Consider the following 22,436-nt stretch of genomic DNA (forward strand, 5'->3'; position numbering starts at 1 on the left):
AATATTGAGAAACGGAAAATTGGGGTATGGGTGCCCTCTCTAGCTAGCTAATCGACTTTGCAGTTTTCAGCGATTCTGTTGCGACCAGGTACGCAAACAAATTGGATTAAAAAGTAGTACAACAACTACTGCTACCTTGATGGCAGCCACACTTATACAATCAATTTTTTTGTAAAACATTCAGTTTATATTTTTATTATAATGACAATAAATACATTAGCTGACAAAAACAATATGGTTGAATGAAAAACAATGAAAAATATTTTACATAAATGAAGATGAGATCAATTAAATTGAGAGGGGAGATAAAAAAAGATATGTGTTGCGTAGTGGCCCATTATAAGTTAAATGATGCCCCCACCCTAAAAAGTACGACAATCTCGGGCAAATTAAGGTTTTTTTTTATAGCTTTCTTCGAGCAAAACTAGTTGCACAGGTCAAACGGTCAAAAATAATTACTTGAGAGAGCTACTCGAAAGGAATCTCATGGATATGTGGATGGTTATTTATAATTTTCTGCTCACGAATTATGAATACATATTATCACATTCCACAACCTTATTTTGTAAGTTCGATTTCGTCCAACTTTTTCCTCTAGACAAACCTGTAGCGCACCACATATGTTTAGTTTATTGATAAAACTAGCAATGATGGCCTCATACTGACTGCTTGTGATCCAAAAAATTGCGCCCTAAACATGATAAACACTCATTTCACGCATATCCACTGCAGCCACAAGAATTGTACTGAAGTAATCATACAATCAGAAACTTTTGCGAAAGTGATGAATTTTCAAAAATATAAAAATCAAATGATGTCAAATAATTGTCTATTGAAAAGCTTAAAAATTTCACAGAAGATAAATATACAAATGTGCAAAAGTTTATTAATATAAATCGTGCTATCGAAATTAAACGTTAACTTTTGTTAATAAAAATTTTTAAAACGTTTCTTATTTGGTATAATCGTTATGTTATCTAAATTAAATTTTGTTAAATTCGCCGTACGCGGTGTGTTTGCTTTACGTTGTGTCTGCAACAGACGCATTTGGTCGCCGTCTGCGCTAAATACGCCGTACGAATGCAGCATACTGTCGCAACAACGCCAGTATTCCCAGCGAATGTTCTATCATAATCCAGAGGCGCACGCAACCGGTGCCAAGCGACAGCAATATCTACTAGAGCAACAGAAGACCACGAAATATCAGCCATTAATATGTGCGTCTGGCGCTGCGTTAAGCAAACGCACAGCCATACCGTCAATGATAACCCACCAGCGGCATCTTGGCCGTATGCAGATCCTATTGAACGGGCCACGACCATCCAGCGAACTGGCATCCAGCAACAGCGTTGACATTTTAAGGTGATACATGCAAATAATTAATAGCATTATAAGATGCACTCACGAAATCGCGCGTGCAACATCTCGTGTCGATGTAATAATTCAGTATGACGATGACAACAGCAATGGCTATGGCCATAACGGGCAAGCGGTAACAGGCGGCAGCCAACAGGCAGCGTGGCACAATGTACAGCCGTCACTGCCGTCACTGCCGACACCAATGCGGCCAGCCCATCGCAATCGCAAATTTACACCACACTACACTGCAGTAACAGACTACACTTCCTTTGTTGCCGCCTCGCTTCTGCTGTAATTTACGGCTGCAGCAAAAGTTGCAAGCGAAAATGTTGCGTTGCCCTCTGTCGCAATGTTGCATAATAAATGTTGCAATATACAATGCGCACCATCGCCGAGCAGCAAAATATATACAATTCACACCGGCTGTAAGTGCCACATGTGCACATGCATATATGCATGTATGTATGTGTATGTGCGCTGACATAGCTGGCCAGCGCGATGGCCAGTAGTCGTAGACACGGTTGTTATTGCCTTCACCTTTGCTGCTTCACTGTCTTTTAGCTTATTATGTAGGTATTAATACACAAGTGCATATGTGTGTATGTGTATATGATTGTTGCAACATGATTGCATAATTGTTGCACTTTTGCAAGCTTGTCTTCATGCGGAAGGCCGCTAGGAATGTTGTCTGAGAATATTTTTACCACGATAGTAGTAGACAGACTCTGACATATTTGCCGTTATATGCTAGAAGAAGGGGCTTGTGGTTTCAGGTTAAGCAGAGGAAACTCTTCATATTTTAGGATCATTGTAAATAAATAAGACTCACTAAAATGGTTTTCTTTATTTTTTCCGCCCCTATTAGATTGACAGATGGACTTGAAAATAGTGGAGCGGATCAAGCTTGAGACCATTTTCGCAAAGCTGCCACAATAATCTCAAAACTTAAAGACCAACAAATTTCAATCACCAATTATCCATAGCTGAGATAGTTCTTTTTGACAATGTTTCGACTTAACAGTGTTATTAAATTTTATTTGTTGAAATTGTTAATACCGTTAATCGTTATTACTTGTAATAAAAAGACTTCAAATCGTTTCTCATGCATTTCTGACTTCGTTTTATTTAGACCCCTTAATCAGAATTTTTATTTTTCTTCGAAGTTTTCTTCGTATTTCTGGTATAATACTGCCTTACTAACCGCAGCAGCCACACAACCACAGATTAAAGGTCGCTTCCATACGGCTGATGAGCTTTAGAAGAAATATGTAGTACTTATGGTGAAAATATTAGAGTTTGACATTACTATCTACCTCTACAATGTTATTATATGGCGCAAAATTCTGACAATGAGTACATCTTTAAAGGAAAAGCGGAGAAGATCGCCTCCTTTCGGCACTAATTCCCTAATTTTGTAAAACGTTAACTACCCTAGGCAATGATTGCCTTTGATCCATTTCAAAAAGAATAAAAAAAACTGAGGTCGAATGATCATTTGGGGACACAGCAAAGTCAAATATTTCAAATGGAGTTAAAACATAAATCTCCTCAAAAATTAATTCGGTTTTTGTTTTCCCATGCTGTTACTTTTGCTCTCCTGTGTCCTCCCTTATACATGATATATCAATTTTCGAAACCTTTGAGAGAGTTTTCTTCTCTGTAGACAATTCTCTGTGAGTATGCAGCGTCTAAGTACCGTTAGATTGAGTTATAAAAACTGTTCTAGCAAAGAAACATAAATAAACTTATCGATTGCATAATTTTTCGTGAGTCATTTTTTATAGAAAATCGAGACAGCATCAAAATATTGTCCGGAAATACCGAGACTCAAAGTTGCCTCAATGAAAATCATCAACGTAGTATATACTCAATCTTTGAAGTTTTAGGAGATACAGTATTTAATAGAAAGTACATATATCTCCAATATCGTAACAAAAAAAAAAATATTTATCAAATTTAAAGCTTGAAAATTTGCATTAAATTATTTGAATGTGAGCTCTTAACTTTTAACGGATTATTTTATGGTTTTTTTTGCAACACCCTTTTTGCAACGATTTTTGCGCCTACAACATATTTATTTATGTTTTTAAAATGCGACACTCGCTACTTGCCAATTGTGTCTGCAACGCTGAGGTACGATGCGAGACACTTGCCACATTGAAGACATGCTCAATTGACCGCTCTTCTGGCTGTGGCACTAAAACAAAACCCACACCCACACACACTCAGTCTTGCACTTGTAGCAGCAACCAACTTGTCTACGGTACATTCGTACACTTTTCGGTAATTTCATTCAGAAATTCAACGTAGTTACATAATTCAGAAGGTGTTAATGCAAATTTCCAAATATGCTAATGAAGGTGTTGCCGACAACAACAACAACAATACGGCCAACAACAAGGCAGCTGACTTGGCGAGCAACACCATTAGCGTCAACACGACACAGCGAAAAGCCAAATGTGGATAACACAACAACAACAATAGTTAGAGCGCATGCCATTATGTGAAATAGTAAAACAGGACGTTAGGCTTAGCGCTAAGATGCTACCGTGGGTCCACTGCTTACTTGCCGCCATACACTCCAAAACATTGTAGCCGAATTATAGCGAGCGGCATGACTTAATGCGATTTAAAAGCATCGAGCTGCGCTGTCGTCGTGTGCATGCGTGGGGGTGTGTGGCGCGGCCATGTGAGGAGTCGCCAAATGATGTGCGCTTGTTTGTGCTGGCCGAACAGCGTTTTCGTGATTTAGTACAACTAGCGTGAAGGCAATAACAACAGCCAACGTAATGCAAATTTGAAAAAAAAAATGAGAAATTGAAAAATTGAAATTTCTAAATGCAAATGCGGCTGTGTTGGTGCGTTTTGACCTCTTCTGACATTTTCGCCAATTATTTTTTACAAAGCTCACACTTTTATGCACAAGCACATACACGTTTGAATTGATTTTCAATGGTATTTTGAATTTATATTCAAAATTAAACCCCCCTTCCATCACGTGTCACCGCAAATACTCTTTGCTTCGGTTTGTCACCTGATTGATTGGCAAGATTTGCTAAAATTCTAAAAAAAAAAACCCAAACACACTACCGGAGGCAGGTAAGTGCCAGCAATTTGTTTTTATTTCGTATACATATGTATGTGTTTCTATAAATATGTACGCATTTTACCAAAATTTATGTTCGCTTTTATTTTTTTCTCTCGCCTGTATTTTTCACTTTGGCATTTACGACATGTGTCAGCGGCGCTGTGATTTATTAACTCTCGCCAAACTTAGGCAATGACAATATTCGGACATTGACGGCATACCGACAGACAGACGTTCCGACAAACAATTGCCTACACACAGCCAAACCTACGGTTGCCCACCAAAATAACGCACGCCGAAATTTTGGCGAACGCTATTACAAGCATCTGAAAAAAAAAACACAAACCTCATTATATTAGCGGTATAATGCAACAGCATCAATGCGACATAATGCGCACCATGCACTATGCCAATACGTCTTCGAGGCATTAATAAATTTTGTCATCAGAACGAGCAGCCATAAAGCAGCCACGGCACAAAAAACGATTCGGAAACCGAACAAAATACGCATAATGAAATAACGTTGTAGGCAATATATACAAAGCGACAGTGGGACGAAATCGAAAGTCTTTGTACAATTGATAGCATGTTGGCAGTGAAAATATCAAAAACAAAAAATATAACTGAATCGTTTTTTTAAATTGCTGATGAAATTTAAAATATTTTACTTCACTTTATCTTCACGTGTATCTTGCAATCGAAAATGGTAGATAAACTTTATAGTTTTATAAATATTTTCTTTAATCATTTTTACCATATATTTTTTTAATACCGTCATATGTCGATCCATTAGAGAGGTTCAGATCCTATGCTATCTCCCTGATGCCAAAACTATGATTTTGAAGCAAAGTTTCTTTATCTTTTTCGATTTTATCGTCACTAATAACATAGAGGTGGATGAACGACTTGAATGAGACTAGTTTTCGATGACTTCACGACCTAGATAAAGTAGACTCTCCAAAATGGTTCTGCAACATTTTCAACCATTGCGAACAAAACATCTTTTCGAAAGTTGTAAAATACCACCAGTATTGCCAGTCAAGCTATTCAATTTTAACAAACTGCGGCACACCTTATATAATATTATCACATCACTAGTTGATTAATCTTTTTTCTATTACAAGCGTAAATTTTCGCTTGTTGATGAACCGTAATTTAAAATCATATATCAATGCTAACTCACCCCACTGTGCGCGTTTCATTTTTTGCATGCTATTATTGCTACATATATACATAAGTATGTATGCATCTCGTTTGCTGCATTGATTTCTGGTTCGCTTTCGAACGCTTTCTCTCGCTTTAATAGCTTTTAAGAGTTAATGTATTTTCGAAAAAATATTGATATTTTAAGCAACGCACTTTTTTGAATTTTCAGTTTCACGTTGTTTTTGTTTTTCTTTTTTGTTAATTATTTTATATTGCGAAAGTATGTATGTCTAATTAAATTTAATGTCACTACCTTTTATTCTCGCATTCCGTATATTGTCGCAACCACGACGGATAGCTTTCGCGTCGCGCACGACTACAGACGAATCGCATAAACATACATTTAAGCAGTTAATATTCATGAATTATTGACCAATTTGAGGTGGCTGTCTGTGTGGCTCCTGGCGAAGTTTACTGCGAAATTTTTTCTTATTAATTATCGCATTTCATTCGCCAACTGCCGGAAATGTTATTGCATGTCGGGGGCAGTGTCAAACTGTCAAGCGTGGACAGCTGACATTTTTACAAAAGTGTCATCGCCATCTTTGGCATGGCGATACGTAAGTACGGTGTGGTTGGCGGTCGTTTTTAAATAGTTTTCTTTTTTAAGTCGATATGTACGTTTTTGGGCGAAATAAGTTTAAATGTTATCGATAACTTTTTTAATAGGTTCGCAAGCAAAATTTTATTGAAAATGAACTCTTATGTATCTTTGTTTCATATTCGATAAAAACAATCATATCTTGCTGCTGTTGCAGAATCTTAATATATCTGAAAGTTTCTTTATACTTTAGTTGTAAATTATTTTAAATTATACTCTAAGTATGAACCTAAAATGATATATGAAGGAACTTAATGGAGAAGATATGTATGTATGTTCTTAATAACCTTGACCTTCAGTAGGTTCAGTAGGTTCCACATAATACATACCTATAAGTAATTTAGAGAATTGCAGCAAAGTCATCAATAACCCGACCAAATTTATATATTCCCAAATAGTTCGAATTCTTTAACGCAATTGATAATTGAACACAATAGCACAAGTGCTGCCAAAGCTTCAACCTTAAGTGCCATCTTTTATACCGATAACAGCGATGCCACGCCTATATCTCATATCAAGAATAAAAAGATATACACATGTTGAACTGAATCTGATCATCTTTACTAAATACGCGGTTTCGAAACCCATACACAAACAGACAGTTCAATTCATCAAGCAGCTTTTCTAATTTACAAAGAAAGAAGTTCACCCGCCACCCAGAGAGTCTCACCATGGACGCGACAATATGAGCCAAAGTGACTGGTGAACGCTATTAAGCGCCATGCTACAGTCACAACTCCGCTTGGGCTTATGCGGCCAGCTCGTTAAGCCGCTTTGCGTCAGCTGTTGTATACGTGGCCCTTACCCCAGCGACTAGCGCAAATATCCACACGCTTGTTGCACGCTGTTGGAGTTAAGCAAATTTGGTAATTTGCATCAACAACAGCGACGAAATTTGCCGCAGTAATACTGGTAGCAACTGCAGTTGCTGGAAAATAAGAAGCCAAGCGAAAATTTTCACAGAAAAAAAAAAACAGCTCGAAGTGAGTGCAGTATCAAAAACCTGCAAAATAGCAACAACAATGACTAAAGCGGCTTGCAGGACCGAACGGCGCTGAATGACTGTGTGGCAGTGTGTGTAGCGAAGCAGGCAAACTAGCGATGTACTTTGCTAATTAGATAGCGTCAAATGTGGGTTAAAGCGCTTACGAAAGCAACAACAATAACAGCAACAGCAACAACAATAAAAGCAGCATTAACGGCAAATACTGGTGTAATAACATGAACACTTGCAGCTATGGTGTTTGGCTGTAGCAAAAACAACAAGAAATGGTAACAACAACAACAACAATTGGCAGCAACAATAACACTGGCACGTAATGCACTTTGGCAAGTAATTAATTAAGACAAGAATGAAAACGTGCCAAAAACGCAAAACTTGCGACAAAAGCGCGAACACAAGTCACACAAAAACAACGACAACAACAACTACAACAACAGCGGCGACAGCTACAGGGCCAACAACAGCGGCAACACCAGCGTAATGCCAAGCCAACATTGTTGCTTACAAATTGCCGAAAACAAACAACAGAAACAACAACAACAACAACAGCAGCAGATGATCTAAAGCGCCAGCCAGCCTGTTGTTGGCGATTGTGAAAGGTTAAAATCAAGGCGCTGTCGCATGCCACAAACTGCGCAAAGGTGGCTGTGGCAAGCAAGTCAACGCACACACTCATACATACGCACATGCGCCATATAGCTGGCATGTGTATGGTGTTAGCTGTCAACGCTCGGTTTAATCTAGTTAATTACCGTTGTGACAGCAATAAACAACAAAAATGTATTATCCCAACTTTAATAAGCGGCGAGCAGCTGTTGCATGCGGTAAATGCGCGCCACTGCCACAACTGACATCAGCGCTAACTAACTGCATCGCACAGTATATGCCACACACTTTGCCACATTGCCACGCTTTGCCTCAATAAATGCGATAAAATTGAATGAAAAGCGAAATTAATTACACTTCAAAAATGTAACGCTGCTAATTAAGTAGCTGCTACTACGTAGTAGTTGCCACAATTTTGTTGGCAGCAGGCGCCAGGCTAATTGTGAGATGCCTAGTTGCCACGAATGTTGCAACAATGAAGCAGTAGCAACGCGCTTGCAGCTGACACGTGTATGTGGGTGTGTGCGTGCACGCCTCTTCACTGTTATTGTTGTTGTTGTTGTTGTCATGAAATAACAAAAAAAACACATATGCGCGCGTGTGGACCACCCATGTTGCCACAGCCACCACAGCCAAACAAATTGCTGTGAAAACAGTAACAGCTCACTCACACATAATTCGAAAGAGATTTTTATTAATTTTTCTGTCTCCACGCTTTTGGTTGTCTCCATTGTTCGATTGCGCGCATGTGATACTAAATTCGGTTGATTAGCATATGTGTATACCTGCTGTGGCAACCACAACAAATGTTGCTTTTACCACAAACTTTATTTTTCTACTTTTTATTTTGGTTCTAACGTCAACAGCGCCACGCTTAAATCAAACAAAACAAGCCGCAACGACTTGTTGCCACATGGCTTTGCACATTCTTACGTGTTTATATGTGTGTGTGTGGCATGTACGCTGTAGCGCCATGTTCCATATTGCGTGTGTATTCTTTATTTAATGTTACCGTTTGTGTGCGTCATTAATTTGTTGATGGACCCATCATTTGATTGGACCACCCAAAGCGTTGCGTTAACAATCGCTACAACAGTGTTGCTTTCGATAATGCCTTTTTATATACACTCACACATGTGCCTACACAATTTTCAATAGATTTATTTGTACATACTTATAGGGCGTATCTTTTGTGAGTGTTCGAGCGTTCCAGGTTATTTATAGCACAAAGAACTTGAGGGAAATATCGATTTATGCTGTCTTTTGAAGTATATTTGTAGGCGTTTAGCATGCTCTAAATTATCATAAATAGAGTTTTGTGGTAGTAAACAATATTGTATTCAATAACGGTGACATATAATGATCCCTTAAAACATTATTTAATAATATGCGGAGGGACTAAGTTCAAGTGCTCGATATATGGCGGTTAGCAGTTCATATGGATAGATTTAATTAATTTTTAGAACCAAATCATCTTGTTTTTAAAATAACATGTCTACGTGCTTTTTTGGCTTCCAACCATCGTATGCTCGAAAAAATAATTCAGGGTAATTTTCTTTTTACTACAATAAAATATCACATAAAATAACTTAGTGTCAAGTGCGGACTATAAGGTGGATGCCTGAAAACTTCTCAATCAGGCTCCAGGAGCTTCTGCTGAGTCAAAGTTGTTGTGTATGGCCCGACGCTTAACTGATGGCACACAATTTTGACGTCAAAATTATCGAAAGAAATCGACGAAATCAAAAGTGCGCGTGATTTGATCTTACAGTACTATTCACATTATCAGCATGCCTTACTTTTTCGACTTAATCGAAAAAACTCTGTAAAATATGGCGTATTCTTCTTTGCTGGTGTCCGTCTTGGATCCGTGCTCAAATAGTACTGGGTGTGGCAATAAAACTGTCTAAGAGGTTTCCTTAGTACGAAATCTTAACTGTCGAATGCGTTACCCAATTATATTAAAAAACGTGAGGTACAGATTACTAAAACTATATATTGGAAAAGAATGGATTTCTTTTTACTACAACTTATATGTATGTAATAATAATGTAAATAATAAAATTGAATTCTAGAGTCATTATATTGGGTATACGGGGCCGTTGTAAGTATTGAAACGATTTCATACAATTTTTTTTGAGACCACATTATTATTCATAAAAAATATTATTTTCGAAATATAATTAGCCATATGCTCTGAGGTTCTCATCTTCGGTATCTCATAATCATTACTGGGTACTTTAAAACAAGCGGCGTATTGTGGACGCGATTAATGATGCTTGCGTTTCACACAATCTTAAAATATTTAAATATTTCTTTAATTAAAATTTTCGTTTCCAAATCATGCAAAACTCTTTTGAATATAAGAATTACAAATTTTTAGCAGAATTGGATATTAGCAATTCTTGCTGCATCTTTCCTCATGCCACACATTCACACACACACCCATTGCAAAGATGCATGTAATTGCAAGTACTCCACCTCCTTTGAGTGTGCGGCAACACCCCGAAGGCAGCTTGCTATTGCAGTGACTATGCTGCTACAGCCACAACCATAATACCGATCGCCCCACCGCCAGGCATCTCAAACAAATCCGCCACGTCCGCCACCGCATCATAAACGCTGCACGTAAATTATGGTCAGCTATTGGCATTCAATATTAATTGCATTAGTTCCTGCGCATTCCGAGGCTGGGCAGGTTGGCTGTGCAGGTTGCTTAGTAGCTCGCTTGCGCTGATATGCCGTTGTTTGGTTATTTGGTTAGGTGGTTAGATGGTTAGGCGGCTAAGTTGCTTGGCAACAATAAGCACAGCAGCGCCAACAACAACTACACCACCACACCGCTTGCGACACTGCAGATTGCTTCGGGCGTTCTAAGTGCAAAGCGGCAAGAAAGGCGAGGTGTGTAAATCACAGTATAACATTTGAATACAATACACCTGCATACGCTTATATACATATGTACATGTTCAACGTATGTGTGTGCGTGCAGTAGATGCACTTGCACTCACTTACGAACACCTCCTCGCGCAGAATATCCAGTATTAGAGACATGTTGTGCTTGAAGATGCGGCAAAGCTGCCACTGTCTTTACAAAGCTGGTTTATACTTGTAGTTTACATATGTACATGCATTCAGCATACATATGTTTATGTGCCATGCATGCTTTGTAATTGTAATCAGTTGTAGCACATTCTTGCTAGTCAAAATAACGGTGCTGGCGATGAGCAGATATAATTATTGATTGGTTTCATTGATATTCACTGCCCGATAGGCAATTGCAATATGTACAAGTAAATGGTACATACATATGTGCAACATGTTGCACGGTGGCATGGCAATAAATAGCTACCGCTCCCTCATCCATCAGCAATGTGGAGCATGAGGGCGTGTCTACTTGATTTCATGTAGAACGAAATTTAATTACAAGCGGAAAAACAATTTACTTATTATGGAGCAGACGCTGCTCTACAGCAGCGGTTGAGGGATGAAGGTAATGGAATTTGTCGGTGAGAACGTTCTAACGTACATACATACATATATTCGTTTAAATTCCGTACAATGTGCACGTGTACCAAAAGTCTAGTGAACTAACATTTGTGTTTTAATTGAAATTTATTTCAGTTTGTTAAATGTGTATTTGTGTTGGCGTTAAAGTTCGTAAATATGTATATATACAAGTACATACATTTGAATGTAATTGTTGTGGGGGGAAACTCTCATTATTGAACAACTTAATTGTCTATCATAATACTGATGGTTCAAAGCGACTTTATACGACGGTGGTGCCACCGTTGCGAGTTAACGGGAGAAGCCCCATGGACGAAATTTCCATCTGCGAGTCGCAACAAAATCAATTCAACGGTGGCCAAGCCAAGATTAGTTTTTAGGAAGGTCATTTAGCTATTATGGGAAGAATTGTGCTCTATCAGGACAACACTAGGCCTCATACATCGATGGCGACACTTAGCCCGCACCGCACACCAAGTGATTACTACCTGTTCCTTTGTATGCTTTTTTTAGTGGAAAAGTTCGTCACAAAACAAGCTTTTGAAAATCGACTGTCGCAGTTCTTTGCTAATAGGAACGAGAGTTTCTATTATGAGATTACCTTCAATATGTCAATAAGTTAACGAACAATACGGTGCCTATTTGACCTCAATCAGAACATTCTAACTATGCTAAATAGATTTTACAATTTAATGCAAAAATTAATTTTTTTTACTGAATCTTATATAAATGGTTAAAAAGCTCAGTCGAAGTTATAAATAATAGTCTTACATATATGTATACATATTTATATATAATATCAATATAAGTAGAATGCTAAATCTTTAGAATAAATCTCAAGCATTTTGTAAAGTCCGGCAACTATGAAGCTTGTGCGTATCCAAAAACATGTTTTTGATTTCGGAAAGTTTACGCCCACGTAAGTCGTCTTCTTGTGAAAGCAAAACTGAAATCATAACTTTAGTTGAAACCGATTTGCCTCTCTTTGCTTTCAACCGATCTCACGAAACTACTTTTCTCCCGAAATAATTTTTAAATCTTAGATTTGTTACAAATCAAAGAATTCCAAAAAGATGTACTTTAATCTTGCAACAAATCTTGTATATATATATATACCTATATTTGCCGATAAACCTACTCAAAGTAAACAAAACATATATTAATACCTACAGATTTGGTAGTATTTATCGACAACTATTCTGTTGGCTGAGCAAATAGCGTCCATCGGTCCATGTAGCCACATCTAAATACTAAAATGCTTTTGAAACATTTTTTTGACAAACATACAACATATACAATTGTTGCAAATATTTCCAGCCATAACAGATATCGTTAACTTTATTGACTTTTTACCACACATTCTGGCGGCCACATAGTAAAATATCGCATTTAGTTGGATTTTTTGCTTTCAATAGCCAACCGTAAACCACAAAAATCGACCACACTCACTAAACTTGATGACGTGTAAGTAAATATTCATTGCAAAAGTGTTTTACAAAACCATGCAAGCAATCAAATGTGCATACGAATATATACCTCGTATATATATGTATATGCATGTGTAACACAGAGCTTTCCGACGCCTGTTGACAGTCCAAATTATTGAAGCTGCAGCCACGAGCAGCGACTGAATAGTGTGCAGTTGTCAACCACGGCCCAATTTTCCGCCCGGCAACTACCTTTCACTGCTCGTGGCTTTGCTCTTTACAGTGCCCTGTCGGGTACTGATAGTAGTGGAGCTTTGATGCAGTCAAGCTTTTTGGTACTTTGCATTGTTTGTCGCCGCAATTTTACGCTAAGTGTGTCATATTGTTGTTACAACGCATACATGTATATGTTGTTTTTGGCACAGTTAATGTTAGCAGTCGCTGTGAGTTTGACAACAGCTATTTCAGCTAGAATGTTGCTGACGGCCCATACTCCCTTTGTCACCCCCATGACAGTTTATTATGTCTGTGTCATTGGCCTTATTGTTGTTGCAAACCGAGTGTTGATGGTTGATGCTGCCGAGAGTGGTTTTGGTTGTTGGTATAGTTTTGTCACTCTTCCCGCTTCAACGTGGAAAACACGTGTTCAATTTTTAGTGCCTTGCTGTCGGCAGAACATTTGCGTTCCATTTTATTTTATACAACAGCCATGATTATCATTCCCAATGGAAGCGAGAGCAAAAAGATAAACCAGACCTGAAGGCTCTTGAGTCCACATTAGAAGAGATGAACTCGATCAGAATGAGCTTGGTTCGTAAACTCACTCGATGTGCGTCCGTCTAGCATATAGACAGCGGAATACCGAACCGTTCTTAATTTGCATATTTATCTAACAAGCTCATTAGCTTCGCAGCTCTTGTGATTACTCTATATTTAGTCTCACGTATATGATATATTTAGGTAGTTCTTAACAATTCTCGAGGGTGCGATCTATAGGCTAATTAGTATATTTGTCCCCTTATCGGAGTTAGTCCTCTCCGATGGACGCTAGACTCCGAAGCACTAGATCCATCTGTACATTAATGCCGATCACCTGTGCTGGAAAAACGTTTTAGGGGTCTGAAAGTCCAAAAATAGATCTATTGTTGAAGTAAAAATTTCTAAGACCTAGGTCATAAACCCCATATGCAATCGGACTCCAGATCAGCCATAAAAATTACAGACTTGTTCTATCTTAATGACGATGTTTGTTAAGTCTTTGCTATTTTCTTCTGGTATTCTCGTTTTAAGACCCCACAGATCACTTCGCATTACACAATCAACATAAATCTGGCACTGTTACCATTTCCGTACCATTTCATTTGCCATACACATTTACTTCATTTACATACCTTTAAATAAATATACATACAATATGCAAAAACGAATAAAAGTCATCATTGAATTCGTTGAATACGCGAACTTGACATCGCTTTTTCATTCACTTATTGGATTATCCCGCTGTTAAAGGATTTGCATTTAATCATTGTGCCCTTCTAATGTAAACACGTCGACATGGCGCTCCTAGCTGACTTTCGCAGCGGAGTCCACCATCTCCAGCCGGCCAGCCTGGTTGCTTGTCTAACTGCCTACTCAACCATTTGCTGATTAATCGCTTGAGCGTGTTTAAAAAATTAAAAATTTCAACGAATTTGAAAGTCAATTAATCATCATTGTGTGCGCACAAGGCGGTGGCGGCATCGGTACAAGTGGACGCCACAAACACGGCCGCAAGGAAAGTCGGCTGACAGGCATCCACTCTGCAATTCAAAAGCAGCCAGTTACAGCGCCGAACAGCAGCCGGACAATGTTTTCAAAATTGGTAGCTGTTACACCGAAGATGTCTATGGCTGTAGGCTGTAGTAGTATATATGTATATTGATATATATATATATATAGACGTGATGGAAGCTTTTGTATGCCCACTCTGGGCAATGCTTGCGAAACCCGTAGAGTTGACGAGGAGTGTGGCAAAGTGTTGGCCACGACATGCTGACCAATCATGCGGCAGCGGCGCACAGTTAGAAAGGATTGATCTGATCACAGACACATTCTTTACACTGAGCAGAAATTTGGTGGCTTTAGACGAATTCGGAACTTCCGAATTCCTATTTCATATTGAAGGTGGTTAAAGTTTAAGTGATACACATGTTGTTTTGATGCAGCCATTGCACTTTGGCCAGTAAAATTCACAGTTTATGTCGCATTAAAAATGCTGAGTTAAAGAAGCCACTTGCCTGCGTCATCTAAGTATGACTGTTCGTTCCGGTCAGCTTTAATCGATCATAACAACTCCGATGTTATATAGGATCTCAATTACCAGTTTAACACAGTCGACTCAGGGAGCTTCCATATTAACAATACCGGAGCTTACTGGGAGCTTTTTTGTATAGGCTTTTCAAAAAGTATTCCAGCAGCCTTTATGAATACGTTTTCTAACCAAGTTTACACCTTTCCATCGTTGTTAGTTATCCTTTACCGGATGTTGACGGTAGTCAAACCGCTCAAAGAATCCGAGTTTTGCCCTTGGACCTTGCAGGGATATCGCGCTATTTTCCACATAAGCACCTTAATATTTAAGTTCAAAACTGGAAAGTGTTTTCTTTATTCTCTGTTGGTAAATGTCAGCGGCAACCACTAAAAAACAACTGCTAGTAAAATTTCAGGACCTTCTACAAATATATTAGCATCAGGTATCTGATTCCATAAAGATTCAAGTTAGTGTTGTCTTTAACTCCTTATAGCTTATAGAGTTCTATCCACAACAGAAGCATTCAGTCAAATGGGCTTCATCTATTAGACGGCGCATATATTATGAACTCCAGGCAGGCCCTAGAATAATGTTTGCGCCGTTTTTCTCGTTCATCAGATCGTGCCACAAATTTTTCGCAGTGCACACAATTGCAACTGCGCAACAGTAGTGTCTCGTGCAACAATGTGTCGATTGCAAGCAACGAAAAGACACATGCGCTCGCTTCTTTCACGCCAACTCTTTGCTTTGTAACATTTGCGTTTTGTTGTTGCTGCTGCTACAATTTTGATGCCTTCAAATATATTTTTCTTTCACTTGAAACATTTTCCGCCAAAGATGCGGCAGATGGCCAAAGTCAATGCTAACGGCGAATGGCAGCAGCAGCAGCAATTGCAGCGTCGGCGCACTAGGAGGTGAAAGGAGCGAACGCCATTGCCATAATGATAAATGAAATGCACGCCTAAGACGCTGTGCGAACTACAATATTCGGAAGCGCTTTTCGCGATATGAAATGTCCATTGGGCAGATAAAGCGAATTAAGTGCATGTCAGGCTTTATTTGAATTTGGTGTTAATTGATGGCGATTAAGGTTGAACGGCAATGATGGGCGATGCGCCAAGATATGCGATACACAGCACCACACATAAACATATATAATATTTGTACAGATATATTCGCGTGTATAATCCAAATTGGCGCGCGTATAATTTAAGAATTTCATTCGAAAATTTCTTTAATCAGCGAATTTATGAGCGTAGCGTTAGTAAAGCAAATGAAGAAATCGTCGAGCATGTGATATTAAGCAATTTTCATAACTCATAAAGGCATCGACTGAAATGAAACAACACCCAGCCAGCCATACCTTCATGTATTCACATATCAACTTATTATTTGCAAGTGTGTGTGTGTGTGTGTGGTGTGCTTTGGTATGGAAGTGCCATCATTTCTTTGGCGCATTTCACAAATGCCGCGCAAATAAACACGCTCTGCCAGTGGTTGGTTGTGACTTCGTTCCAGAGTCCAAGTGAGGCAGAAAGACAGATAAAACCACTGCCGTTAGCGGAGCGGACCAATCAGCACAGGGGAGGTGCGGGGCCACAGCACAGTGTGAGCCGACGCGTTCTTCGTTCTTATTCGAACTGCTTGGACGGTTAGCTGATTATTGGTATGCCGTTTCCTTTCTTGGCTGTTGTTGTTCTTGTTTTTGGCGCAGGCATTGGCATTGTAGCGGCAGCATCGGCATCTTGCTTGAGTTATTAAAGCGCTTTTATGCGCGATCTCAATGAAGTGTGAAACGCATTCGCGAAGGATTTATAAATAATAAAAGAGAATTAAACCGAATGAATTGAAATGAAATGAACTGCACTGAAATGGAAGAGAAACCGAAATGAAATACAAAGAAATAACGAGTGCGTGCGAATACAAGAGCGATGATCACATAGGTATATACACAAAAGAAATACATTAGTGTGTGTATATATATTTGTATTTTTACTGTTTAGCGAACTTAAAAAAAGTAAAGCAAATAATTGCACGATTTTACAATACAACAAAGTCGGTGCATATTTACTCTCCTAATACGACCGTTGCTTAATTTGGTTACGCCAATGCGTATTAACAGGTGGCTTACACCAGCGACTGATAAAAATTTATTATTAAGACGGAGTCCGGTTCAATCAGCGTGTCGGTGGTGACTTGAAACTTATAGGAGCCTTGTCAAGACCAACATTAAGAACCATGTGATACTAGTCAGAGGCGTTTCCGAATGTACGAGTAGAACCATCCATCCGCCCCACAACACAGCTAAAACTTCAGATAACAAAATGTTTAACTCTACAAATTCTGTAGAAACTGTAGCAAAAGGATTTTTCGAACAGTCCAGCATTCACTCAAAGTTTATTAGGATGTGCTTAGGTTTTAATAAGAGTGTCATTCTCAAAACGATTGGAATTTTTTATTTATATCTTCATTTTGCGTTGAGGTTTCGCACTTCTGGAGTATCTGTCAAAAGTTTAAGTACAATTGAGACAAGTTTTGAATAAGCTCCTCTCTTTAGAATAACTCACAGCATGTCTAAACAATCTTGTTACCACTTGAAATTGCAATGCTTTTCAGTTAATTTACTGTTGCCCGAAATACCATAATTTTTATCAACTCAAACTAATTTCTACAATCTGATTATTAACCAACACGCTTCTTGGGAACATCTATCAACCTTTTTTTGCGCCACAACCGTGCCACTCTTGCCTCAATTCGCTTAACTACCCACTAGTCACACAACCCAATGGATTATGAACCGTATTTTACTTCAGGTGTTCAAGTATGCCCGTAAAAGCACTCAAGTAACTGCGAAACTTAATTCATGTCAAGGTATACAAATGTGAAATTTTCATAAAGATGTCAGTAAAAAGTGTTTTATGTCTCAAAGGTAGGGATGTGTAGCCGGTTAGCTTCGAGCAAATATATTTCTGCTTCAAACTTGCTTACACACATGTGTGTTACTCCACATATATACATACACAGATTATGTGCGCTCGACTAGTCAAGTGCCACTTGCTTACAAACCAACAACAACACCACAAAACATTAAACTTTTGGCTCAAGTCGTACATAGTCGCAGCAAGCTCACAGTGAGGCTAATCTAAGCAAAGTATCCTTTACAATCGACTGCCTCATAACTTTGTTGTTTTTTCTTGCTTTTTGTCTGTTTTTTGTTGTTATATTTTTGTTGCTTATTGCCGCTTTCAATTTTTTGCTCTTTGGCCTCTTGCTTTTTTACTCAGTGATTCTATGGGTATGTCCTTTATTACAGATGCTGTGCAACTGATTGTTTTTTAGGCGGTCCACACTAACATATGCACAACACACATGCGTGCGCACACATACATATATATGTGTGTGTTTGTGAATATGAGCATCTCCCATACATAAATTGTGAGCTTTTTTCACAGACGTGGGCAATAAAGAAAATTGAAAAAGGGCAGTCGGAAAAAAAAAGTTTGTATAGTTATTGCATATACACACGCACACACGCATACACATGTACATAAATCTGCGGTGCGTATGTGCTTGTGGGTTTGGCGACTTTTGTACTTGTTTATTTCGTCTGGGATAGCCCAAATGTGGTTGCCTTTCCGAAGGTTTGTTTTCAAAAGTGAAAAACAAAAATAAAAAAAAAAAATCTGTGAAATTGCGCTATCACTTTGCAATGAAAATTTTAGCCCAAATTGCCTTTGTTTCTGCCGCCACTGTTGTTGTCAAGTGTCTGGCTGTGATAGTTGCATGCTGATCTACTATCATAGCACAAAGTCGTAATCACCAGTGAAAAAGGACAACTTGCAAAGGTATTTCGGATATTCGGAACGATGATTGTGCAATCACATACATATATACATACAAGTACATACAAATACACATTTCCACTTTGAATTCATGCTGAGATTGTTATACCTCAGAAAAGTTTATAATAAAGCTAAGTGTACATATATATATATATATACATGTACATATTTGGTTGCGTGTGTGTGTGTGTGTTGCACAAATATTTGTTTCAGTGCAAATATTTACCTCCAATGCAATAAAACTGCGCTAAGGATATTTTTATTATGCTGAGAATCCATTTATGAAGCAAATAACACAAGATCCCTAATATCCTTTATAGCTTTGCAAACACACATAGACACTTATATATTATATTCTATCAGTAAAACTGATTATTTCATGCGGAGAAATAAATTAACTGTTCAAAAATATTTTCTCATTTCGAGTAGATTATGTAGTTGGAGTTATTTATGTGATTTGATAGTCTGGGGGGATGAGATCTTAAATTGGACATTTCGGTAATTCAAGTACACAGCAACCTGAAGTGTGCTGAATGGAATGGAAAGTTTGAGAATAAAATACTTTAATTCAAAATGTTTACTAAATTCTAAATATTTTCAATACTAAAGATAATTGTTTCTTTGCACTATTATTATATAATAGCTGAAAGTATAATCAGTGAGAAAGTGTAATCACGTGATACATACAGAAACATGTCGCTCAGGATCTCAATAGGTTGCTATGTACCTAGTAAACTTAGTAAAATTTCCTCTCTAACCACTGACAGTCCCTGCCACTTACTATAAACGGGATCTTATCAAATTTTCTCAGCTCAGCAAAAGCTCATGGAGCGGACTAACAAATGATTCATGTAGCTTGACTTTCGACTATCTTAGAGCTTTTATAAATTAATTGTCAAACCGTTTTGCGATTAAATTGCAAATACACTTGGATTGGTAATTCGTCTTCTACTTGCTATTACACTGTTCGCTATGTTGCAGCGCTGTCTCAAGTCAAAAAACTTACATGTGAAACCAGGAACAGTCAGGAAGTTAAATTCGATACAAGAGAGTTTGTGGATACTTACTTCAAATGCTGTTTAAGCTTTCATTAAAATGTAGAGAAGTATACTAAATCAAGGCTTGGGAATCCAACGATATTTGGCGCTGTAAGAACAATTTTTATTAGATAATAAGCATGAGTTAACGGACTAGTTTTTCGAAGAGGTATTTTAATTTATAAAAAAATATTAATATTTGCATTTATTTTGGAACCCCTTGATACCGAAGCCGATCTCCAGGAGGACTTCTAAAAAAATCTGTCTGGCAGTGAAGAAGATTTTTCTGCGATTATCTCAAATCCAAACACCAAATAAGATATAAATGCTTTAGATGTATACACGCAATAATCGAAGGAATAATCAAAGTTTTGATTTTGAACAAAATGGCGACTTTCTAGAAAACAAAATAATTTTTTTGTGAAAAAATTTACATATCAGAGTGGCTTAAAAATTCGAAATTATTGTCAAAAATCCTATTCCTTCGTTAATTACATGATAAATAAATCTCTGAAAATCATGTGGAAATGTAAAGTCGATCCGTCCAGCCGTTTCGGAGAAAATTTTTCTCATCGTCTCTGAAAACAGTGTTTTGAGAAAAGCGTGTTTAAAGTTTTGGAACCCGATCTTAAAAAATTCTTTCAAATACGCTCATATCTCCGAAACTATTTCCCGTGTTTAACTGCATATATGCGAAAATACTAAATTTTTCGAAATTCACAAGTGAGTATATGTAACCACTTAAACGATTTCTCTACGTGTACCTCGGCAGTGATAGCACTTGTTCTCTTGAAGGTCAATATCGGTTAAGTCAAGAAAATTTTTGGATAGCGTCTTCAACATATTTGACTAGAGTATTATTGTCGTTCTTAAATATTCACTTCGAAACATACGCGGAAAATTCAAATAGATATGTATGTATGTATATGTGTGCACTTATGAATATCATCCTCCTAGATTAAACCAAAATCATGCATGTAATCATATAAATATATTAATATACAAGTATGTACATATGTGATTATACTCTAATGCCCTACATACATATAGAACGATATTGATGTGAACTAGTTATTCATGTCGAATTCGCCAGAAACGCATCGGTCAGTAAGCTTTGTATTTTCGCCCGTATTACACATACATGCGCACACACATATATGCGTATGTATGTATGAGTATGCTTGTGGTTGCTAATGCATTTTCAACTGCTGGCAGACAAAGTGAAATCTAATCAACATAAACCATTCGCAACATACCACATGAACGCCTCTTCGGTTACGACGACACAAACGCCCCTACACCATATCTATATACATATTTGTATATATTTATGTATGGACGAGTGGAATGATATTCTCACAAAAAAGTAACAATAGCCTTGTGATTCTAAGCATCCTGAGACCTCACTATAAACTATGTAATATTCATTCTTCAAACCAAGAACTATTTAATATACACATTCATGCAACATACATATATACAAGTGTTCCTAAATACACATACATACTTACATCTAGGCATTCATCCATATGTACATATATATTTGCGTGATTTGATGTTTTTAGCATGGCCTTCACTCGGTTATGAATGTTGATTGGATGAATTCTCTTTACAAAAAATTATTATGAAGGCTCTTATGGTACTTCCTTCAACACCATACAGCCGGACACACATACATTATTACATAGATACTAAGCTGTGAGCAAATGCATTGCAAACTTTTAACAGTTCGCCCAAACTGGACTTGTCTGCCACAGCATCGGCGTTAGTATCGCCACGAGAGAGAGGGCCTTGTCTTGCTTTGTCTTGATTTCCTAGTAAATTGTGTTACTAATGCTGCTTTGTTGCCATTGCTGTTGCTGTTGTTGTTGGCCTCAGTGTGTAGGTTGTGATTTGCTAACGAGGAAGCGTTTCACACACACGCACACACACACACACATTTTGCACTGTTGTTATTTGATTTTTGGCATAAACTTTCTTGTTTTTTTTTTTTTGTTGCTATTTTTGCTTACCACACAAAATCTGTTGTTATGGTCAAACAGAGGCGCACATAAGCATAAACGTTGTTGTTATAGGTGCAACTACTATGCGCACACAAACATCTCAGCTTTCGGTATTTTCCAATTAAGGCTTTTGCTCACTTGCATGCTGCATACATATTTACAAGTATAAATGCACACAAACACATTCATATAGTATATCTAAGCAGAGTATTATTCACACTGTGTGTAGGCGCTTTCATCAATGTAAATCCATAAATTAGCTTTTCTAAAAAAAACTATAGCTTGAATAGCAAGTTGTGGCAAACTATTATAATTTTTATTGGCTTCACAAATACATGGTACACATTTACTTATTTCTTGCTTTCTATTGTAAAATATGCGATTTCTTTGAAACATCTTTTCAGCTCATTCAAAAATAGATTAAAGTGTTGCCGATAGATTAAGTTCATTTAGCAATTTTAAGT

General features: G+C 37.7%; 1 protein-coding gene across 2 annotated transcripts in view; it reads left to right on the forward strand.

Annotated features, from left to right (window-relative positions):
- Positions 1 to 829: 829 nt before the first annotated feature.
- LOC106624305 (L-lactate dehydrogenase) overlaps positions 830 to 22,436 on the forward strand; it is a 138,414-nt gene continuing 116,807 nt past the window's right edge. Inside the window, exons 1-2 of one of the 2 annotated variants that reach the window (XR_011396962.1) lie at positions 1,240 to 1,362; positions 2,225 to 2,466. Coding sequence is in view for 1 of the 2 variants with exons in the window: in XM_036364487.2 (XP_036220380.2) it covers positions 971 to 1,362 (392 nt within the window). In the remaining variant the exon portion in view is untranslated. Of the gene's footprint in view, positions 1,363 to 2,224; positions 2,467 to 22,436 lie in introns of those variants that run through there. The other variant, XM_036364487.2, reaches the window with a different exon arrangement.

Source organism: Bactrocera oleae, chromosome 6 (genome assembly GCF_042242935.1).
Source record: "Bactrocera oleae isolate idBacOlea1 chromosome 6, idBacOlea1, whole genome shotgun sequence".
In the NCBI taxonomy this organism is placed as follows: domain Eukaryota; kingdom Metazoa; phylum Arthropoda; class Insecta; order Diptera; family Tephritidae; genus Bactrocera; species Bactrocera oleae.